At 49.1% G+C, this 18,883-nt stretch overlaps 1 protein-coding gene, 1 long non-coding RNA gene and 4 other non-coding genes across 9 annotated transcripts; 5 read left to right on the top strand and 1 right to left on the bottom strand.

The window, feature by feature from the left end:
* Nucleotides 1–339: 339 nt before the first annotated feature.
* RAB42 (RAB42, member RAS oncogene family) lies at nucleotides 340–8,955 on the bottom strand. Of its 2 annotated transcripts, XM_084963619.1 has the most exons (4): nucleotides 8,679–8,955; nucleotides 6,012–7,544; nucleotides 5,179–5,726; nucleotides 340–1,431 (listed from the first exon to the last, which is right to left on the bottom strand). In XM_084963619.1, the coding sequence occupies exons 1-2, from the start codon at nucleotides 8,915–8,917 to the stop codon at nucleotides 7,124–7,126; spliced, it is 660 nt and encodes a 219-aa protein (XP_084819745.1). In that variant the 5' UTR covers nucleotides 8,918–8,955; the 3' UTR covers nucleotides 340–1,431; nucleotides 5,179–5,726; nucleotides 6,012–7,123. The 2 variants fall into 2 exon arrangements, with proteins under 2 accessions (XP_084819745.1, XP_003356293.1); XM_003356245.5 differs by lacking the exon at nucleotides 5,179–5,726 and having other exon boundaries at nucleotides 340–1,989; nucleotides 6,684–7,544.
* Nucleotides 8,956–14,821: 5,866 nt separating this feature from the next.
* LOC100622481 (uncharacterized) lies at nucleotides 14,822–18,297 on the top strand. Of its 3 annotated transcripts, none has more exons than XR_001309281.3 (6): nucleotides 14,822–15,114; nucleotides 15,523–15,570; nucleotides 16,061–16,158; nucleotides 17,226–17,312; nucleotides 17,663–17,714; nucleotides 18,178–18,297. It is a non-coding gene; the product is annotated as an uncharacterized LOC100622481 (long non-coding RNA). The 3 variants fall into 3 exon arrangements; XR_002344954.2 differs by having other exon boundaries at nucleotides 15,523–15,760; XR_002344953.2 differs by having other exon boundaries at nucleotides 15,523–15,778.
* LOC146402635 (small nucleolar RNA SNORA16B/SNORA16A family) lies at nucleotides 15,620–15,754 on the top strand. The gene has a single exon (XR_014808721.1). It is a non-coding gene; the product is annotated as a small nucleolar RNA SNORA16B/SNORA16A family (small nucleolar RNA).
* On the top strand, nucleotides 16,206–16,336 carry LOC146402634 (small nucleolar RNA SNORA44). The gene has a single exon (XR_014808739.1). It is a non-coding gene; the product is annotated as a small nucleolar RNA SNORA44 (small nucleolar RNA).
* On the top strand, nucleotides 17,339–17,471 carry LOC146402633 (small nucleolar RNA SNORA61). Its single transcript, XR_014808744.1, has one exon. It is a non-coding gene; the product is annotated as a small nucleolar RNA SNORA61 (small nucleolar RNA).
* Nucleotides 18,032–18,105, top strand: LOC146402632 (small nucleolar RNA SNORD99). The gene has a single exon (XR_014808701.1). It is a non-coding gene; the product is annotated as a small nucleolar RNA SNORD99 (small nucleolar RNA).
* Nucleotides 18,298–18,883: the final 586 nt, after the last annotated feature.

The following is an 18,883-nucleotide window of genomic DNA, read 5'->3' as shown; positions in this document are numbered from 1 at the left end:
AGTTGGATTCTTAACCCACCGTGCCACAGCAGGAACTCCTTGATTCTGTTTTAAAATTTCCCTAATAGTGCTAAAAAGCCAGTGTTCCCCTGCCCAAAGCAGCCTTTGCAAGAGACTCAACGGTGGCCTTGAAGAGCTACCCTCTAGTGGGACAAAAAGGTACAGCAGAGCCTGAAATCTGCAAAGAAGAGAGCCCATCAAGTAAGGACCCCGAAGGCTCAGGAAAGGAACTGATATGTGAGGTTGGACTAAGCCTTGAAGATTAAAGAGTTTGAACAGAGATGGACAAAGAACATTCCAGGCAAGGAAACAACACATGGAAGACACAGAGAGGGCTTGTTGGCAGAAGGAACATTTATTAGGCACTTAACACAAGTTGTGTTGTTTAATCCTCTAACAAACCTGTGAGGTAGGAGTTATTCTTATTTTATTTTTTCATTCTTCTTTTGCCATCAAGCTGAGACTCAGAGGTAGAGGAGAGTTCTGGGTTCCCACCTAGATAGCTTCAGTTCTGGCCTGCACATGGTCTGCAGGATGGGCCTTCCCTCTTTGTCCACTAGGCTTCAGTGGCTCCCAGAGCAGGCAAGGTCTTCAGAAAGGGTCCCATGAGTGGCATAAATTTGTCTCTGTTCCTTCTAAAGGGCAGAGGGAATGGATCTGAGCTGTGTCTGTGACCTACACCACAGCTCACGGCAACGCTAGATCCTTAACCCACTGAGCGAGGTCAGGGATCGAAGCCACGTCCTCATGGATGTTTGTTGGATTTGTTAATCACTGAGACATGACGGGGAACTCCTCTAACCCTTTCTAAGATCCTGTGAGTTAGGTATTATTATCCCCATCTTACAGTTGAGTCCAGTGAGGCTTAGAGAGATGCAGTGAGTTCCCCAGGGTCCCACAATTGTACATAGGAGAGCTGAGATTCAAACTCAGGTTTAACTGCAATGCCTGCCCTGTTTTTGGCAGCTGGGCTAATGCAATGGTTAGAGCAGTTGATATTTTTCTGAGCACTGCAGGCAGATCAGCTAACAAAGGAGAGGGAAAGGGCTGGGGACTTCATGCACAGGAAATATCATATACAAAGCCCAGCACCATTGCTGGTTGGAAATTTGTACAAAGTAGGTAGAGATGCCCATAGGGCCAGATCAGATTGGATTGGAGAGAAAGGGTTTGGACTTTACCCTGTAGATACTGGGGAGCCAGGGAAGGATTTTAAGAGGGGAACATTCAGGTCAAATCTATATTTTACAGAGTTTTTGTCATAACTCAGCAGTAACAAACCTGACTAGGATCCATGAGGATGCAGTTTCGATCCCTGGCCCCGCTCAGTGGATTTAAGGACCCAGCATTGCTGTGACCTGTGGCGTAGGTCACAGACTTGGCTCAGATCCCTCATTGCTGTGGCTGTGGCATAGGGTGGCAGCTACAGCTCTGATTCAACCCCTAGCCCAGAGATTTCCATATGCCTCCAGTGTGGCTCTAAAAAGAACCTTTTATTTTAGGAGTTCCTGTTGTGGCTCAGCTAGTTAAAGACCCAATGTTGGGGAGTTCCCTTCATGGCTTAGTGGTTAACGAACCCGAATAGGATCCATGAGGATGTAAGTTCGATCCCTGGCCTTGCTCAGGGTTAATGATCCGGTGTTACCGAGAGATGGCTTGGATCCTGAGTTGCTGTGCCTGTGGTATGGGCTAGCAGCTGTAGCTCCAATTCAACCTCTAGCCTGGGAACTTCCATATACCGTGGGTGCAGCCCTAAAAAGCAAAATAAATAAATAAAAATAAAATTAAAAAAGGACCCAATGCTGTCTCTGTAAGGATGTTGTTCCAATTCCTGGCCTCACTCAGTGGGTTAGGGCTCCTGCATTTCTTCAAGCTGTGGCACAATTTGCAGCTGCAGCTCAGATCCAGTGTTGCCATGGCTATGGCATAGGCTGCAACTGCAGCTCTGATTTGACCTTTTGCCCTGGAAAGTCCATATGCCATGCACAGCTGTAAAAAGAAAAAAAAAAAATCTGTATTTTACTGGAGTTGCCTGTGGTTCAGCAGGTTAAGGATGTGGTATTATCATTGCTGTGGCTCTGGTTATAGCTGTGGTGCTTGTTTAAGCCCTGGGCCCAGGAACTTCCACATGCCATGGGGGCAGCAAAAAAAAAAAAAAAAAATCTGTAGTTTGTTTGTTTATTTGCTGCCCTTGTGGCATGTGGAAATTCCTGAGCCAGGGGTCCAACCCGAGCCACAACAGCAGCAATAGCAACAAGAGCCACAGCAGTAACATCAGATCCTTAACCCACTGTACCATCAAGGAACTCCTCAAATCCGTATTTTAAAAAAAATCCCTGGAGGCATTCACTGGTGGCTCAGCAGGTTAAGGATCTTGTGTTCGTCACTGCAGCAGCTCTGGTTACAGTTATAGTGCGGGTTCAATTCCTGGCCTGGGAACATCTGTATGCCATGGGCATGGCAAAAAAAAAAAAAAAAAAAAAAAAAAAATTCCCTATGGGGCAAAGTAAATGCTGAATCACACCCTACAGGCCTGAGCCCCTCAAGAGGGCTGGCACAATCTGCACTGGAAACGGGGGCCTGAACTGTGACAGCAACAGTAAACGGGCCGTGGGCCCTGCCTCAGGAGAAAGGGCGCCTGCTTCTGAACAGTGGGCAGCCCTCAGATGGGCCTGCCTCCCTTGGACTCTTTCCCACTCTCTAGTCCTATTCTTTGCCTTTCCTCTAGCCAGTGGGCTGGGCAGGGCTGCTTCCTTCCGCTGGGCCAGAATCATACCCATTAAAACTATTTACAGTCTCCAAAGGTTTTGCTACACTGAAGGGGCTTGTGAGTATGGGATCATAGCCTTGAAGCATAAGGTAGGAACTTCTGGGCCTGACCCGAGGTGGCAGACAACTGAGCTGTTGAAACACTGAGCTGGCTCAGGTTTACTGAGTGAGCCACATCAGTTTCCCCTCCCAGACTTTATTTTAGGTTCCTGGCTATGAAACTGACAAGGTCAGCTTGACCTCATAAGGTTGCTTCAGGGTTAAAAATAAGCCATAGAAACAATAATAGTGATAGTAATAATAATAATATAATAAGCCATAGAAATAGCTAGTTCCATAGTGTGTGAGCCCATATATGTTGCAGGGATTCACATAATACATTTTTTTCATCTTTAACAACAACCCTGTGAGACAGAAACTATTATCCCCATTTTGCAGATTGGAAACCAAGGCTGAGAGGGTTAGAGAGATGTGTGACTACAGCCTGCTGAACATTCCTCAAGGGAGGCAACTGGAGACAGTGGGTGATGTCTCCACCTGGTGGGCAGGGCCTCCAAGCTGCTTCTCCCACACCCGGCCAGGATTCTGAGAGGACAGAAGGTCAGTTTTTACTTCCTCACCTTATTTTTTATTTTTTATTTTTTTTTTGTCTTTTGTCTTTTTAGGGCCGCAGCCACGGCATATGGAAGTTCCTAGGCTAGGGGTCTAATCAGAGCTGTTAGCCAAGGCCTACACCACAGCCACAGCCACAGCCATGCGGGATCTGAGGGATCTGAGCCGAGTCTGCAACTTACACCATAGCTCACGGCAACGCTGGATCCTTAACCCACTGAGCGAGGCCAGGGATCGAACCTGCAATCTCATGGTTCCTAGTCAGATTTGTTTCCGCTGCGCCATGACGGGAACTCCTTTACTTCCTCTCTTTCTCCAGGGATTTGGGGATTTGTTTTGAGCACCTGACAGTCTCTGTCCCCAGGACCAGAGGCTCATCTCCCAAACAAGCTCCAGTTTAGCAGTCCTGTAGTCCTGTCCAGGGAAGCTCTGGATGATTAGAAAACACAGACTGGGTAGTTCCCATTGTGGCTCAGAGGTAACGAACCTGACTAGTATCCATGAGGACGTCTGTTTGATCCCTGGCCTCACTCAGTTGGTTAAGGATCTGGCCTTGCCATGAGCTGTGGTGGAGGTTACAGGTGTGGCTCTGATTCCGTGTGGCTGTGGCTGGGAGCTACAGCTTCGATTCACCCCCTAGCCTGGAAACTTCCATATGCTGCAGAAGCAGCCCTGAAAAGCAAAAAAAAAAAAAAAAAAAAAAAAAAAAGCACATACAAAAAAACACAAAAACCACAGACTGAGTTGAGGGTCATTCCCTGCTTCACTTCATTCTATTATTCAGATCCCCAGTAAATTCCTAGAATGAGCCCAGTTCTTTCTTGCTGCAGGGCTCCACGCTTACTTACTGGCTTCACTTAATCTTTATGGGCCTCAGTCTCCACATCAGTAAAATGGGATAATAACAGTATTATATTATTTTATCATTATTATCAGTACCTCACATGATACATAAGAAGTATCCAATCAATGCCAGACACTACCCCCATCTAGATCTCTGCTCTCGCTTGGCCTTCCTCCTCCTGTGGGTCTCACCTCTTTGGCCACCTGCTCTAAGGCAGCCCCCATCACCCTCAGGCCCATCTCCCAGATCTGTGGTCTTTGTAGCACTTACAACTGGAAATCATTTAGTTCCATTTACTTACTAGTTTGTTTTTTTTTCTCTTCCACTAGAATGTTGGCCCTAGGACAGCTTTTGTTATGTTCACTACTGAACCCCCAGAGCTCAGATCAGAGTACTAGCTTATTTTAAAACATTTCTGATGAAGGAATGATAATATACTCTAAAGCATGTCATTTCCCTGTCCTGGCCCAAGCTTGCCCAAAATGAGGAGAATTGGGCTGAACTTGCAAGCCTGTCAAAAGGATGAGTAATGTTTTAAAAAGAGGAGGCAGAACAGAGAGGCCCACCCTGGCCTAGTTGCCATGGGGAGGAAGCTAAGAAACTCATCTTCATTGAAAACTTCCCAAGAATCCTAAGAAGGAGGGATTTGCAGTCACAGGTTGCTGAGGAGGAATCTGAGACTAAAGGAGGTAGAGTAACTGGCTCCAGGTCACAAAGTGAGTTAAATGACCCCCTCTATACCTGCTAAGATTCTTCCCTCCCTAAAGCCTTACACATTGCCAGTGGAAATTTTGTGCCTAGCAGTTTCAGCTGCAAGTTCCCCAGGAGACAAATTCTAAGGTGGGTATGAGTGTGCAGTCTCTTTTTTTCCGGGCCGTACTTGTGGCATATGGAAGTTCCCAGGATAGGGGTCGAATCAGAGCTACAGCTGCCGCCCTACACCACAGCCACACCAGATCCAAGCTGCATCTGTGACCTATATCAGAGTTCATGGTGACCAGGGATCCTTAACCCACTGATAGAGGCCAGGGATCAAACCTGCATGCTCATGGATACTAGTCAGGTTTGTAACCACTGAGCCACAATGGGAACTCCAGTGTTCAGACTTTTATTAGGGGATTCTGTGTGTGTGTGAAAACTTAAAAAACCACTTCAATTCCAGCCTAACAGTGTCAGGTACGATGTCAGGTACAAAGGACGGACTCTGGGTACTATGCTGTGTGGCAACCATTCACTCATATTATTAGGGATTCTGTGGCACATGGAAGTATGGAAGTGAACTCATGCCACAGCAGCAACCAGAGACACTGCAGTGACGACAATGGATCCCTAAGCTGCTGTGCCATAAGGGAACTCCAGGGGTTTCTTGAGATCAACACCTGCTTAGAGGGAGGAAAGGAGGGAAGCAAGATTGAACAGGATAATTTATATATATATTTTTGTTTGTTTGTTTGTTTTTCTTTTTGCCTTTTCTAGGGCTGCAGCCATGGAGGTTCCCAGGCTAGGGGTTGAATTGGAGCTGCAGCCGCTGGCCTACGCCAGAGCCACAGCAACGCAGGATCCGAGCCGCGTCTGCAACCTACACCACAGCTCACAGCAACGCTGGATCATTAACCCACTGAGCAAGGCCAGGGATCGAACCCGCAACCTCATGGTTCCTAGTCGGATTCGTTAACCACTGTGCCACAATGGGAACTCCTATATATATATATATATATTATTTACTATACTTTTTTGCCTTTTTTTTTTTTAGGGCTGTACCTGTGGTATATGGAAGTTCCCAGGCTAGGGGTCCAACTGGAGCTGGAGCTGCTGGCCACAGCCACACCACCACCAGATCTGAACTGTGTCTGCAACCTACACCACAGCTCACAGCAACGCCAGATCCTTAACCCACTGAGCAAGGCCAGGGATCAAACCTGCATCCTCATGGATACTAGTAGGGTTTGTTACCCCTGAGCCACGACAGGAACTCTAGCAGAAGAATTTAGCTGTGATGTCCAAACAGTGGCCTCAACTGACAGCATGGAGTGATGAAGCTAGGTTCAATCTTCAGAGATGTTTAGAGTCAGGGCAAGGGGGTCAGGCTTTTGAACACTCCCCCCACCAATAGATTTAATAGATTGACACTGGATGTGGGCTGCCCCCATGGTCAGGCAGTTCCCAGAGTGAACTGAGCTACACCCCAGGCAGCACTCCCAGGAGCTGAGAGGTACGGTGGGGAGGGGGCTATGGGTTCTTCAGCCCCCTGAGGGAGATCTTGGTGGCTAATCCCCATGTCCACTGTGTGCCCAACACAGGAGCTGTTCACGTTCATCCCTGCCTCCCAGATCCAGATCCAGATCCAGCCCCTGGCCATGGAGTAGGGACACTGAGCAGCAACCTGGGTTTGAGGGCACACTTTTTCATCCAGGCTCCAAGGCTGACAAAGCCTAAGATTCCCTGTACCTGTTCTCACCTGTGCGGGAGTGTCCACACGCTGAGCGGCTCAGCGTCCAAGTCCAGGGACACTGCCAAAAATGGCCACATCCAAGCCAAGAAAGAGCAGTGATGACAGTTCTCGCCGTTCCATCCTCACAGTGTGGGAGGCCCTGGCTGAGCATATGCCACCCGTTCATGCCCTCAACCCCCTGTGAGGTGAGGTCTTTTATGAGCTCCTCTTGCTGGAGGAAACAGGCTTAAGGACAGGAAGCTGCACACCTGGCCTTTTAGACCTTTCTGGTGGAAAGGGGCTGAGCTCTGAGACCCTAAAATCCAAGAAGCGTGACTGTGCCAGGATACTGTATATATTAACTGTCTGGACAGATTCTGCCATTTGCCCTCCCGAGAGATATTAACACTCTCCATCCCCCCAGGCCTTCTGAGGGCAGCGCTGCTTTAACCCTTTCCCTCCCAGAGTCAACACTGGCATGGGCCCGGATGCTGCTTCCTGCTGAGGGGCCTGGGGGGTTGGGTGTTGATGAGCCGGACACCCCCCCAGTCCTCCTCCAGCTTGATGTCCCCCTGCTGCAGGGCCTGCTGGATGGCATCAGCAACGGTGTTGAAGGCCAGATCCACATTGCAGTTATTTTTGGCGGAGGTCTCCACGAAGGCCATGCCCAGGGAGGCAGCCAGCTCTTCCGCCTCCTGGGCTGAGACACATCGCATGCTCTGCAGGTCACTCTTGTGGCCAACCAGCAGGAAGATCGCCTTGTCGGGGCCCTGAGTGGCCATGACCTCCTGGTGCCAGTCTCGGATATGTTCAAAGGACTTCCTGTTTGTCACATCAAAGACCAGCAGGACACCCACCACATTCCGGTAAAAGGACCTGGTGATGCACCTGATGGTGGAGGGAGTAAGTTATGAGACACCTTCAAGACACCCCAGAGGCAGGACTCCTTTCATCCACTGACTGCTTCACACTCCCCATTATAGCTCATCTCACACTGCCCTGTGAGTCTTTTCCCCAGCATCTGTCTCTCCCAAGTAACTGTGTGCTCCCCACTTAGGGAGCAGGGTTTTTTTTTTTTTTTTTTTTTTTTTTTCCTTTTTAGGGCTGCCCTTGCAGCACATGGAGGTTCCCAGGCGAGGTGTCAAATCAAAGCTGTAGTCACCAGCCTACACCACAGACACAGCAACACCAGATCCCCCCCATGTCTGTGACCTACACCACAGCTCATGGCAGCGCTGGATCCTTAACCCACTGACCAAGGCCAGGGATCGAACCTATGTCCTCGTGGATGCTAGTCAGATTCATTTCCAGTGAGCCATGATGGGAACTCTAAAGGAGCGGTTTTGATTTCCATACTCTCCTGACCATTTCTGCATTCTTGATGTTTTTCCGATTGCAGGTTTTGTTTCCCCATTCTCTGGCTGGCAAACTCCTATGCATCCTGTATCGCCAACACAAATCTCTCTTCCTTTCGCATCTCCTTGACACCTCCCTCTCTCTGCTCCTATGGGCTTTTCAACACCCAGGTCATTCATCCCTCCAAATTCAATGTCAAAACTTTCCTCTGGGGCAGGGCACCAGGTCTCAGGTATTGGGCTCAGAGGCTGTGTTTGCAGGATGAATGGCTCAAGAGTGAAGGACTTATAGGAACTCCCGTGGAGGACATGGGTTTGATCCCTGGCCTCACTCAGTGGGTTAAGGATCTCGCACTGCCGCGATCTGTGGTGTAGGTCGGATCCTGTGTTGCTGTGGCTGTGGCTATAGCCTAGGTCAACAGCTACAGCTCCGATTCAACCCCTAGCCTGGGAACCTCCATATGACGGGGGTGTGGCCCTAAGAGAAAAAAAAAAAAAAAAAGTGAAGGACTCAGATCCAGGATGGGGACCCCCAGATCTCTACTTGGGCCACTGCGACTGACCACCTCCATGGTCAGGGGGACAGGCATTGAGCCGCCCCAACCAGAGGTCCCTCTCCCGCCCCACCTCCACCCCACTCCGCCCCAGCCCTGCCCCCACCGCGCACCTGAAGCGCTCCTGGCCCGCAGTGTCCCAAAGCTGCAGCTTGACGCGCGGCCCGGCCCGCAGCTGTAGAGTGCGGCTGTAGAACTCGACGCCCACCGTGGGCGCCGACTCGAGCTCCGGCTCGGGCTCTGGTATCCAAGGCGCGTCCGCCACGTAGCGCCGCAGCAACGACGTCTTGCCCACAGCCGTGTCCCCCAGCAGCGCGATCCGAAACTGGTAGCGGAAGCCCCCAGCCTCCATGGCCGGCGTCGTGGCTCCCTCCGGCCGGGAGACCGACTGTCCGGGCCGCGCCCTGCGGCTCCGCCCCCAGCCCCGCCCCCTCCTCGGGCCCCGCCCCCGGGCCGTGTGCAGCCACCCTGACCAGCGTCTTTGGCACCAAGGAAAAGGACCTGGAGGAACCCAAACCCGAGGAAACACCTGGGCAAGTCAATTCCTCACTCTGGACTTCAGATTCCTCCTCTGTAAAATGGGGATAATAATCCCTACTTCACAAGATGAAAAAATTAAACTAGATAATGTGGGGAGGAGGACTAGGGAGAATCAGACTTGCACTGACCTGAATCTAACAGCGCCAGAGCATCCACTTCTCATTGTTGGGATGGTTTCTCTCTGCAGCCCCCACTCTCTGTTAGTCTCCCAGTAGGGCCCCCGCTGCTGGACCTGGAGACACCACTCAAGAAAGTTGATCATTTATAGGTGCTCTTTCCCCACCCACGTGCCCCTTTCCTGGAGCCCCACTGGCCTGGTCTGGGGCCTTGTGTTCAATGTTCGGGTTCAATGTTCAGCAGTCCCTATTGCTTCCTCCCTGCCTGCCTGTGCTGGGCCCCAGAGAGGGACCTGGACACAGTGGGGTAGAAGAGGCAGGGTACAACTGCAATTCCAGAGGAAGGGCAATTGGCTGTGGACAGGACAGCTAACATTTATGAGGCCAGATGGTCAGTTCCTAATGCTTTGGGACAGCAATGCTTTGAGAAGGCCGTAGTGTGTCCATTTTAGAGCTAAGGAGATGGAGGCTTAGATGTGTGACTTGTCTCAGGTCACAGCAGAACTCGGACTTGTGGAAGTTCCTGGGCCAGGGATCAAACCCATGCAGTTGTAACCTGCCCCACAGCTGCGGCAATGCTGGATCCTTAACCCACTGCATCACATGGGAACTTCTTAGATTTTTTTCCCCCTTCACTATCCCTTTGATGCCACTAAAGGGGACTGCAAAGCAAATTCCCAAAGGACCAGACAAAGTCATCGGGTCCCACTTGGGTTAGGGGCGAGAGGAAGGCAACCACATCTGTATCCAAGATCCACTCCATAATTTTCAGTCTGATCTTCTGGACACTCAGGATTTCAGGGAGTTCTGGCTGGTCCCAAACAGCTTGTCTATACGTTTAATCCCACTGTCCCACTGTGGATGGTAGTTACCAGTTTAACTTGTTTTGGCAAACTGGCAGTAGGGAGCAGTTCTCCCTAAAACAAACCGTCACATCATCACATTTCCTCCTTATATAACCTTGTGAGTAGATGTTAGTCTGCCCAGTTTTTTACAGATGAGGAAACTGAGGCTCAGAGAAGTTAAGTAACCAATCTAAAATCACTAGCATGGAAGATTGAGACTAGCTTCCCAGTCTGTTTCTGGCTGGATAGGCTGGGGACTAGGGAAGGCCCAGGTTTTCTTGTACCTACCTCTAAATAAATCACTGAGAAGCCCTTTTGTGGGGTCTCCTAGTAATCCTGGCCTTTGGCCACTTAAATAGTAGTGCCTATAGGGGCTCAAGTCTGCTTATCCCTGACTTCCAGAAGGAGAGAGAGGAGCATCAGATGGGGAGGGGGGGTGTTGGGAAAGGAATCCTTCCTGCCAGCTTTGCCCAAACCAGGAGAGTCTGCTCCACTCCCACATGCCCTGCGGATTCTTCCATTGGGATGTTCTCCTCCCCTTGCTCTGCTCAGCTGGAAAAATACTTGTTGCATTAGGCCTGTGCGAATTCCCCCGCTCTCCACCCCCATGCCTTCTTTACCCACCACTGGCGCTCTGAGCTCCAGCCATGCTGACCATCTTCCCTCTTCTCAGCCCTCCGCCGGGAACACTCCTCTCCCGCTCTTCAAAGGGTAAGCAACCCCTACTTCAGGCCTCAGGTTAGATCTCTGTCCTCAGGAAGCCCCTCTCCGACTAAGGTCACAGACCCTTCTGTCCAGTGTAACGTCTGCCTCCCTTCTAGGCTCAGGCCCCCTGGGGATAAGGACCAATGGCTTTATCTTCAGTGCTTGGCACAAAGTAGGAATTTGGTGAATATTTATGCTTGAATGAATGAATAAAAGTGGATAAGTGCTATTCATTCGTTCATTCACTCATTATTCATTCAAACACCATAACAAAGCTGGACTGGGGTGGGGGGGGGCGGCTACTGAGTCAGAGGAGACCTCTTGGAGGAGGTCATGCTGGGTCTCCAAGGACAAGCGGGAGCTGGGGAGGTCAGAAGGAGGGGCACTCCAGGCAGGGGCAGCTGGGCAAAGGCAGAGAGGCATGAAACAACTTGAAAGGCAGTTTGAAACCAGGCGTCCCAGAAGCCTTTCTGCTCAGCGCGTGGGGGCAGAGTGCACTGTCAGCATCTGACTCCTTGAACTTCCTCTCCTAGATGCTCCTGCTGTGGGCTGGGATCATGTGCCTGAGTCTAACTGCACCTGGCCCCAGAATCTGGATTCAGCTGACTTTGTCACAGACTCCCTATGTGACCCAAGGGCAAATCATTTCCCCTCTCCAAATCCGCTTCCCCTTCAGCTAAGTGAGGCAGATCACCTCACAGCGTCGTTCTGGAGTTACTGTGTGTCATAGCAGGTACGTTATGCACATTTGTATTAGACAGATCTGAGTTACAGTTCCAAATGATGCTTACTAGCTATGTGGCCTTGGCCAAGTTTCATTCATTCATTCATTCATTCACTTAGTAATTATTTCAGTAAATGCTGACCATCTTTTATATACTAGGCACTTATACAGCAGTGGAAAAAAAAGACATAATTCGTGTTCTTGGGGAACTCACATTGTAATGGGAAAGACAAAATAAATTAATATGAAACGTGATAACAATCAAACCATGGTTTGAAGGGTGGCAGGGTGCTATTTCAAAAGAGGGTGGTCTGAGGAGGTGACATTTGAATAGAAGCCCAGGGGAAGGGTGGCAGTGTGCAGTGTGGTTGTCTGTGAAGCCACGGAGGACAGTTCCAGGCAGGAGGAACAGGAAGAGCACAGGCCCTGAGGTGGGAGAGGCAAGGGTGCTCCAAGAAGAGCAGAGAGGCCACAGAGAGGGAGCAGAATGAATGAGCAAGTGGTGGGTAGTGAGAGCAGACAGGAGGAGGAGCCAGATATATGTGGTTTCTGAGGCCCTCATGGGGACTTCTGCTTTTATTTTCAAATGTATTGACAAGTCAGTGATTTTGGGGCAGGTGAATAACATAATCTGACTCCTCTCTTTTTTTTTTTTTACATCTTTATTAAGATATAATTGATATGTAATAAATTGTACTTACTAAAAATATTCCATAGATGCTTAATTCTTGAGTTTTGATATAGGTGTACACCCGCAAAGACGCTGCAATCAAGATAATGGTCTTTGGAAGTTCCTGTTGTAGTGCAGTGGGTAAGGATCTGGCATTGCCACAACTGTGGCATAGGTTGCAACTGTGGCTCTGATTCAATCCCTGGCTCAGGAACTTCCATGTGCCACAGATGTTGCTTAAAAAAAGAGGGAGATAATGCTTTTTAACAGCCAGGCTGGTATGTTGAGACCAGCCTGCAGGAGCAATGGCAGAATCAAGGAGACTGGCTAGAAGAGGAGTGGGATCTTGTGGGTCATAGATAAAGATAGCGTCGGTGGAGAACACAGGGTTTGCCGATGGATTGGGAGTGGGATGTTAGAGAAGAGAGGAGTCCTGGGTCACCCTAAGGACTTACTGAGATGAGGGAAGAGCATGTTTGGAGGAGGAAAGGCTGTGTACTGAGAAGCCTATTAATAAATAGCCGTCTGGGAGTTCCTGCCATGGCTCTGTGGAAAACGAATCTGACTAGTATCTATGAGGACACAGGTTCTATCCCTGGCCTCACTCTGTGGATTAAGTGTTGCTGTGAGCTGTGGTGTAGGTTGCAGATATGGCTCGGATCCTGAGCTGCTGTGGCTGTGGTGTAGGCCGGTGGCTATAGCCCTGATTAGAGCCCTAGCCAGGGAACTTCCATATGCTGCAGTTTCGGCCTTAAAAAAAAAAAAAAAAAAAAAAAAAAAGGCAAAATAAAATAAATAGCCATCCAAGTGTAGTTATCACAGAAACAGCAGGATATAAAGTCTGGAGCTTAGGAGAGAATTGGGGCTGAAGAAACACATTTGGAAGTCATCAGAAAGCTCCTTAACACTCGGAGAGCCTGTGGCCTTCTCCACAAAATGATAATAATAGTAACACTTACTTTTTTAAGAGTATGTAAGGATAAAAATAATGAATAGATTAAGATTGAATAGATGCTTAATTCTTTTTTCTTCCCCTAGGGCCACACCCACAGCATATGGAAGTTCCCAAGTTAGGGATTGAATCAGAGCTGCAGCTGCCGGCCTATGCCAAAGCTCAGGGCAACAATGGATCGATCCTTAACCCACTGAGGCCAGGGATTGAACCCACGTCCTCATGGTTTCTAGTCAGGTTCTTAACCCACTGAGCAACAAGGGGAATTCCATAGATGCTTAATTCTTGACAATTACTTTTTTTTTTGGTCTTTTTGTCTTTTCTGGGGCCGCTCCTGTGGCATATGGAGGTTCCCAGGCTAGGGGTCTAATCAGAACTGTAGCCACCGGCCTACACCACAGCAACGCTGGATCGGAGCTGTGTCTGCGAGCGACCTACACCACAGGTCACAGCAACATCCGATCCTTAACCCACTGAGGAAGGCCAGGGATTGAACCCAAACCCTCATGTTTCCAGTTGGATTCGTTAACCACTGAGCCACGACGGGAACTCTTTACTATGTTTTTATTTTTTTTAATTTAAAAAAATTTTGCCACTGATCAAGGCTAGAGATCGAATCCGAAACTTCATGGTTCCTTGTCAGATTCATTTCTGCTTAGCCACGACGGGAACTCCTTATTTGTTTTTATACTGACACTTATTCATTCCACGGACAAAACGTTCGCCCAGGGGGAGTGCCCAGCAGGAGGGAGTGCCCTTCCTGGTGCAGCGGAAACCAATCCAACTAGGAAGTGGTAGATTCCATCCCTGGCCCCCGTGGCCTGGCTCAGTGGGTTAAGGATCCAGCTTGCTGTGAGCTGTGGTGTAGGTGGCAGCAGCAGCTCAGATCTGGCATTGCTCTGGCGTAGGCCGGCAGCTGTAGCTCTGATTAGACCCCTAGTCTGGGAACCTCCATATACCACGGGTGTGACACCAAAAAGCAAAAAAAAAAAAAAAAAAAAAAAAAAAAAGTGCACTTAGCACTGTGATTAAGACACCACAGTGTCCTGGATCTCAGTCCTTACCACGCTTGCTAGCTATATGATCAACTCAGTTTCCTTATCTGTAAAAAGGACACAATTATAATACCCATATACAGGGTTATTATGAAAACTGCGATAATCGAGAAAACTGAGATAAGCATAGTGGGCTTAGTAAGCACTTTGCAAAGTTATTTATCTATTAGTGTAACAGATAAGCCTTGAACAAGTGATGCATTCATCTTATGAATAAGTAATACCTCTTCCTAAGAAGGCCTTCCCAAGACCCCTCTCCAAAAAGACCTCGAAGAGCTCCTCCCCGAAATCCACTCAAGTCTGCTCTCCCACCGAGGTCTGAACAGAGAGCCCTTTTCCAGCTCAAAGGATTAGCTATTAACTTCCCGATTTTCAAAGTCTTCCTGGACTGAACTCCATAAGGCATGGCCGTATTTGTGGGCCCATTGCGCCATACTGGACGTTCAGACAGTGCTGAACGAAGGAGGACCTTTGCAGTGATGAGACTCCCTCCCCGTGGGCAATTGCAGCTGGGAGCTAGACGCCCTGCCCCACGCTGGAGGCGAACGAACTACAACTCCCAGCGGTACGCGCGGCGTACTGCTCCAATTGTCAGGCGCGACCGTGAGGGGCGGGGCCTATATAAACCCCCTTACGGCGCACCGCCGTCCTTTTTCGAGGTGGCGGCTTGGGTGTAGTGAAGGCTGCCGCAGTTCTCTGCCTGCTGCGGTTCACGCCGTACTCTTCCTTAGTCTCGCTGCCACCCGCACTGCGCTCCTTTGGGTTGCCTCACGATGCTACGGAATGTTGAGCGCGGCACCAAGGCCGCGGACCTGCCGGCCTGGCAGAGCGGAGGTCCATTAGGCCACATCGGCCGCAGGCCCAGTGAGAGGGGCCGGACCCCTTGAAGGCCGCGCCCTGCTCCAGCCTGGCCCCGAGCGGCCCTGCGCTCCAGTGTGATGGGTGAGTAACGTGGGCAGCGGCCCGGTGCACGGTAGTTCTGGGAACGAAGTGGCTTAATTTGAGGGGAGAGCACGCGGTGGGGTCAGCCAGACCTTGAATATGCTTTTGACTGCTATCTGCTTGGTGACCTGGGGCACGTGATTTCCTTGCCTGCGCCTAAGTTGTCTGGCTGCACGATATATGTTTAGGAAGTCATTGCTGGAGGATATAAGAACAGGGTTTTCTGGAAGATGGGTTTAGTCGTTGAGATCTTATTTTGAATCCCAGCTTTGTCAGTTTCTACATTGATAGGCGACATTCAGCGAAGAGTTTAATCTAAATCTCATATAAAATAGGGATGACAAGATGGTCCTAACAAGATAAAGTGCTGATTGGGACTAACGGGATATCTTCTTTTCTAATCTCCAGAACGTCCCAGCAGGTGAATTGGTGATAGTCGTAATGCACGTGATTTAGGTGAGTCTGAGGGCGGAGTGTTCCGGCTGCCGTGTGACCTAGAATGCCCTGCGGCCCTTATCGAAGCTGCGGCTGCTTCCACATAGCTGCTGTGGTCAAAAAGGAGCCCAGAGTGACAGTTTTCCTTGACGGTCGCCGTTCTGTTTGCTGTAACTGATCTGCAACATTTCAGGAAAAGACAGTTCCCTTGGTACCTGCCATTGCTCGGGTATAGCTTTTATTGACATGTATGGGGCTTGCGTATAGTTATGAGAATAAGGCTTTTGAGAAGTAGCTTGCAGAGACAAGAACCAGCACGGAGGGCAGATGGGAGTGGATTGGATGTCTCCTGGGAAAATCTAGTGGCAGGTGGCACAGGTCTTTGAGTCATTGCCCTGAAAAGTTTATGGCATCAGTATAGGACCAAAGGCCAGTCAGAACCTTGATTTTTGAGACCAAAGGAAGGGACCGGTAAGTAAGATCATTAAGGACACGTGTGTTCTCATCTTAGGTCTGCCATTGAAGAGTCCAGGCTGACTGAAGTTGACCTTTCCAGTGAGGGAAGACTCAGGTCATGACACTGATGGAACACAGTATTCTGAGGACCCGGTAGGTTTTTGGAGTTATTAATTTGGGAGCTACCTGGTGGCTCCGTACAGCATGTTTCCAAGGGCTGTGGCTTGTAGTGGCCATGGGATCTCCAACTGCATGCAAGAACAACTTGGAGAGTCTTTGACAGCACAGGTCAGCATAGTACCTGCAGCTGCCACTCGCCTTTCCTATAATATCAAAAGAACTTGGGCTGGAAGCTTTCCACCTGAGCCCATGCATTTCTGTCACTTCCATGTAAATGTGTGTATTCGATCAACTTTTTTTTTGTCTTTTGTCTTTTCTAGGGCTGCACCCGCAGCATATGGAGGTTCCCCAGGCTAGGGATCCAAGTGGAGCTATAGCCGCCGGCCTACACCACAGCTCATGGCAATGCTGGATCCTTAACCCACTGAGCGAGGCCCGGGATTGAACCCACAACCTCATGGTTCCTAGTCGGATTTGTTAACCACTGAGCCACAACGGGAACTTCTCAATTTTTTTTTTTTTTTTTTTTTTTTTGGTCTTTTTGCTATTTCTTGGGCCGCTCCAGGCTAGGGGTCCAATCGGAGCTGTAGCCACCGGCCTGCGTCAGAGCCACAGCATGTGGGGTCCGAGCCTCGCGTCTGCAACATACACCACAGCTCACGGCAACGCCGGATCGTTAACCCACTGAACAAGGGCAGGGATCGAACCTGCAACCTCATGGTTCCTAGTCGAATTCGTTAACCACTGCGCCACGACGGGAACAACTCCAGAACTTCTCAATTTTTTATTTTAGAGCTGGTCCTCACCCCTGCACCTGTGGCATATGGAAGTTCCTGGGCCAGAGATCAAATCCAAGCTGCATCTGCGACTTAAAGCCGTGGCAGTGGCTGATCCTTAACCCACTGCACCAGGGCTGGAGATAGAACCAGCTCCTCCATGGAGACAAGCTGGATTATTAACCCACTGTGTGGCAGCAAGTCTGGTTTAGGTGTTTGTTTGTTTTTGTGCTGTCCCTGCAGTATGCAGGAGTTTCCAGGTCAGGGATCTGACCTGTTGAGCCATGGGGGAACTCTTAGAGCTTTTACACTTATTTTCTGTAGGTTACCCCTGGGTTTTATTGGCAGTTCCCGAAAGTGCTGAAGTATCTGAAGACACCAGCTTTTCCTGGAGCTGTGCTTTACACTAAGGTAAGTTGGATGATGAAGACGGCCTGACCCTCCGGTTCCCTTTCCCATCGGATCTGAACACTGGTCTTGGTGGTCGTAAGAGGAGGAATAACAGTACTGAAGCTGTCCTTACGGGGCCTGTAGTCTTCTACAGAGCATGTGGGCTAGTTTCAAACAAGGTTGAATTCTCTTGGAACTTCTTTTACAGGGAGATCCCTGTATAATGAGATAAACTTAGGCTTACGGAGAAGCTGTATGTAAAACGTTGGGCGGTTGGTATAGTGACTGCTGAATAGTTCTGTATTTGGGAGGGATTTATCAATAGCTTTTTAGTCTCTTGACTGAGTGTTCCTTTTTTTTATCCTCCTAAGATTTTTTATCAGTAAAGCTGTCATCCATCTCTGATTGTGGATCTACAGTTGGGTGAGTTAAATGTCTACCTGAAGTTTTATCACAACTTTATTGCAGCTTCCAGAAGTTTTTGACTGCTATGACCCTAAGCAGTGTAGCAAAGGCTATTCAGGTCTGGTTTTTTTTAAATCTTATTTTTTAAATATAGCATTTATACCTGGCCTGCCTTGCCTTGTCTGGCTTATTTGTTGGCTTTCACAACTGGGGGACAAACAAATGCGTACAGGGGAGTTCCCAATGTGGTTCAGGGGTTAAGAACCTTGGCTTGAGCTCATGCCTCTCCTGTGGGAGGGTGGGAGAGTAGCTCAGGGTATTTTTTCCAGGCTGTGACTGGTCCAGGATGAAACCTTATCTGAGTGGACATCTGTGGATGATAAATGCGGATATGGGACTGAGACCGGCTCTTAGGAAAATGCTTGAGTAGCATTGATTAATTGGGGCAGTACTAACACACTGGCTTATACTTCCTTTTCAGGAGAGAGACACTACACAAAGAGGCAAATGAAGAGACAAGAAGCTCTTTTAGGTGTAAAAACTGACTTTTTGCACATGTTGGTACATGGTGTATAAATGACCAATAAAAGACTCCTGGATATGTTTGTGTCCCTTTTGTTTTGGAAGTTCCCGGGTCAGGGATCAATTGACTCCAGGCTGCTTAATGCACTGTGCCACATTGAGAGCTCCTGTGTCCATCAAGTTGGTTATTCCCTGTTTAAATGCACAGAATGGCTAATAGTCCCTTTCAGGCTAAGCTTAAGACTGGTGCTTCCAGATCTTTGAAGGCAGTGTACCACCCTCCCACCCCTAAAGAAGACTAAGTCATAAATCCAAGCAAGCTTTTCAGGAGCATCCTGAGAATGGGTGGTTTTTTTTGTTTGTTTTGTTTTTCCTTTTTAGGGCTGCACCCTTGGCATATGGAGGTTCCCAGGGCAGGGTGGGGTAGGAGCTATGCAACAGCAACACAGGATCCAAGTCTCATCAGTTCACTACCGTGGTGGATGATTACCCCATTCAGCGAGGTTAGGGATTGAACCCATGTCCTCATGGACTCAGATTTGTTTCCTATGAGCCATGATGGGAATTCTTAAATTACTATTTGCTATTCACCTGTTAAACTAATTAGCATTCAATGTCTCAAAAGCTTAAGGAGTTGTTGCTTAGCACATTATGAACCCTACCAG

The sequence above is a fragment of the Sus scrofa genome, chromosome 6, assembly GCF_054392235.1.
Source record: "Sus scrofa isolate SSC_HxYL_T2T_F1_AM1 chromosome 6, Sscrofa_HxYL_maternal_Yorkshire_Landrace_v2.0, whole genome shotgun sequence".
NCBI lineage: Eukaryota > Metazoa > Chordata > Mammalia > Artiodactyla > Suidae > Sus > Sus scrofa.
This window is presented reverse-complemented; position numbering and strand designations above follow the sequence as displayed.

Bases quoted from the DNA above. Each gene is read 5' to 3' on its own strand.
- RAB42 (XM_084963619.1), bottom strand. From the start codon at position 8,917: ATGGAGGCTGGGGGCTTCCGCTACCAGTTTCGGATCGCGCTGCTGGGG. The intron at 7,545-8,678 runs GTGCGCGGTGGG...CTCCACCATCAG, and splicing joins GCGGGCCAGGAGCGCTTCAG to GTGCATCACCAGGTCCTTTT.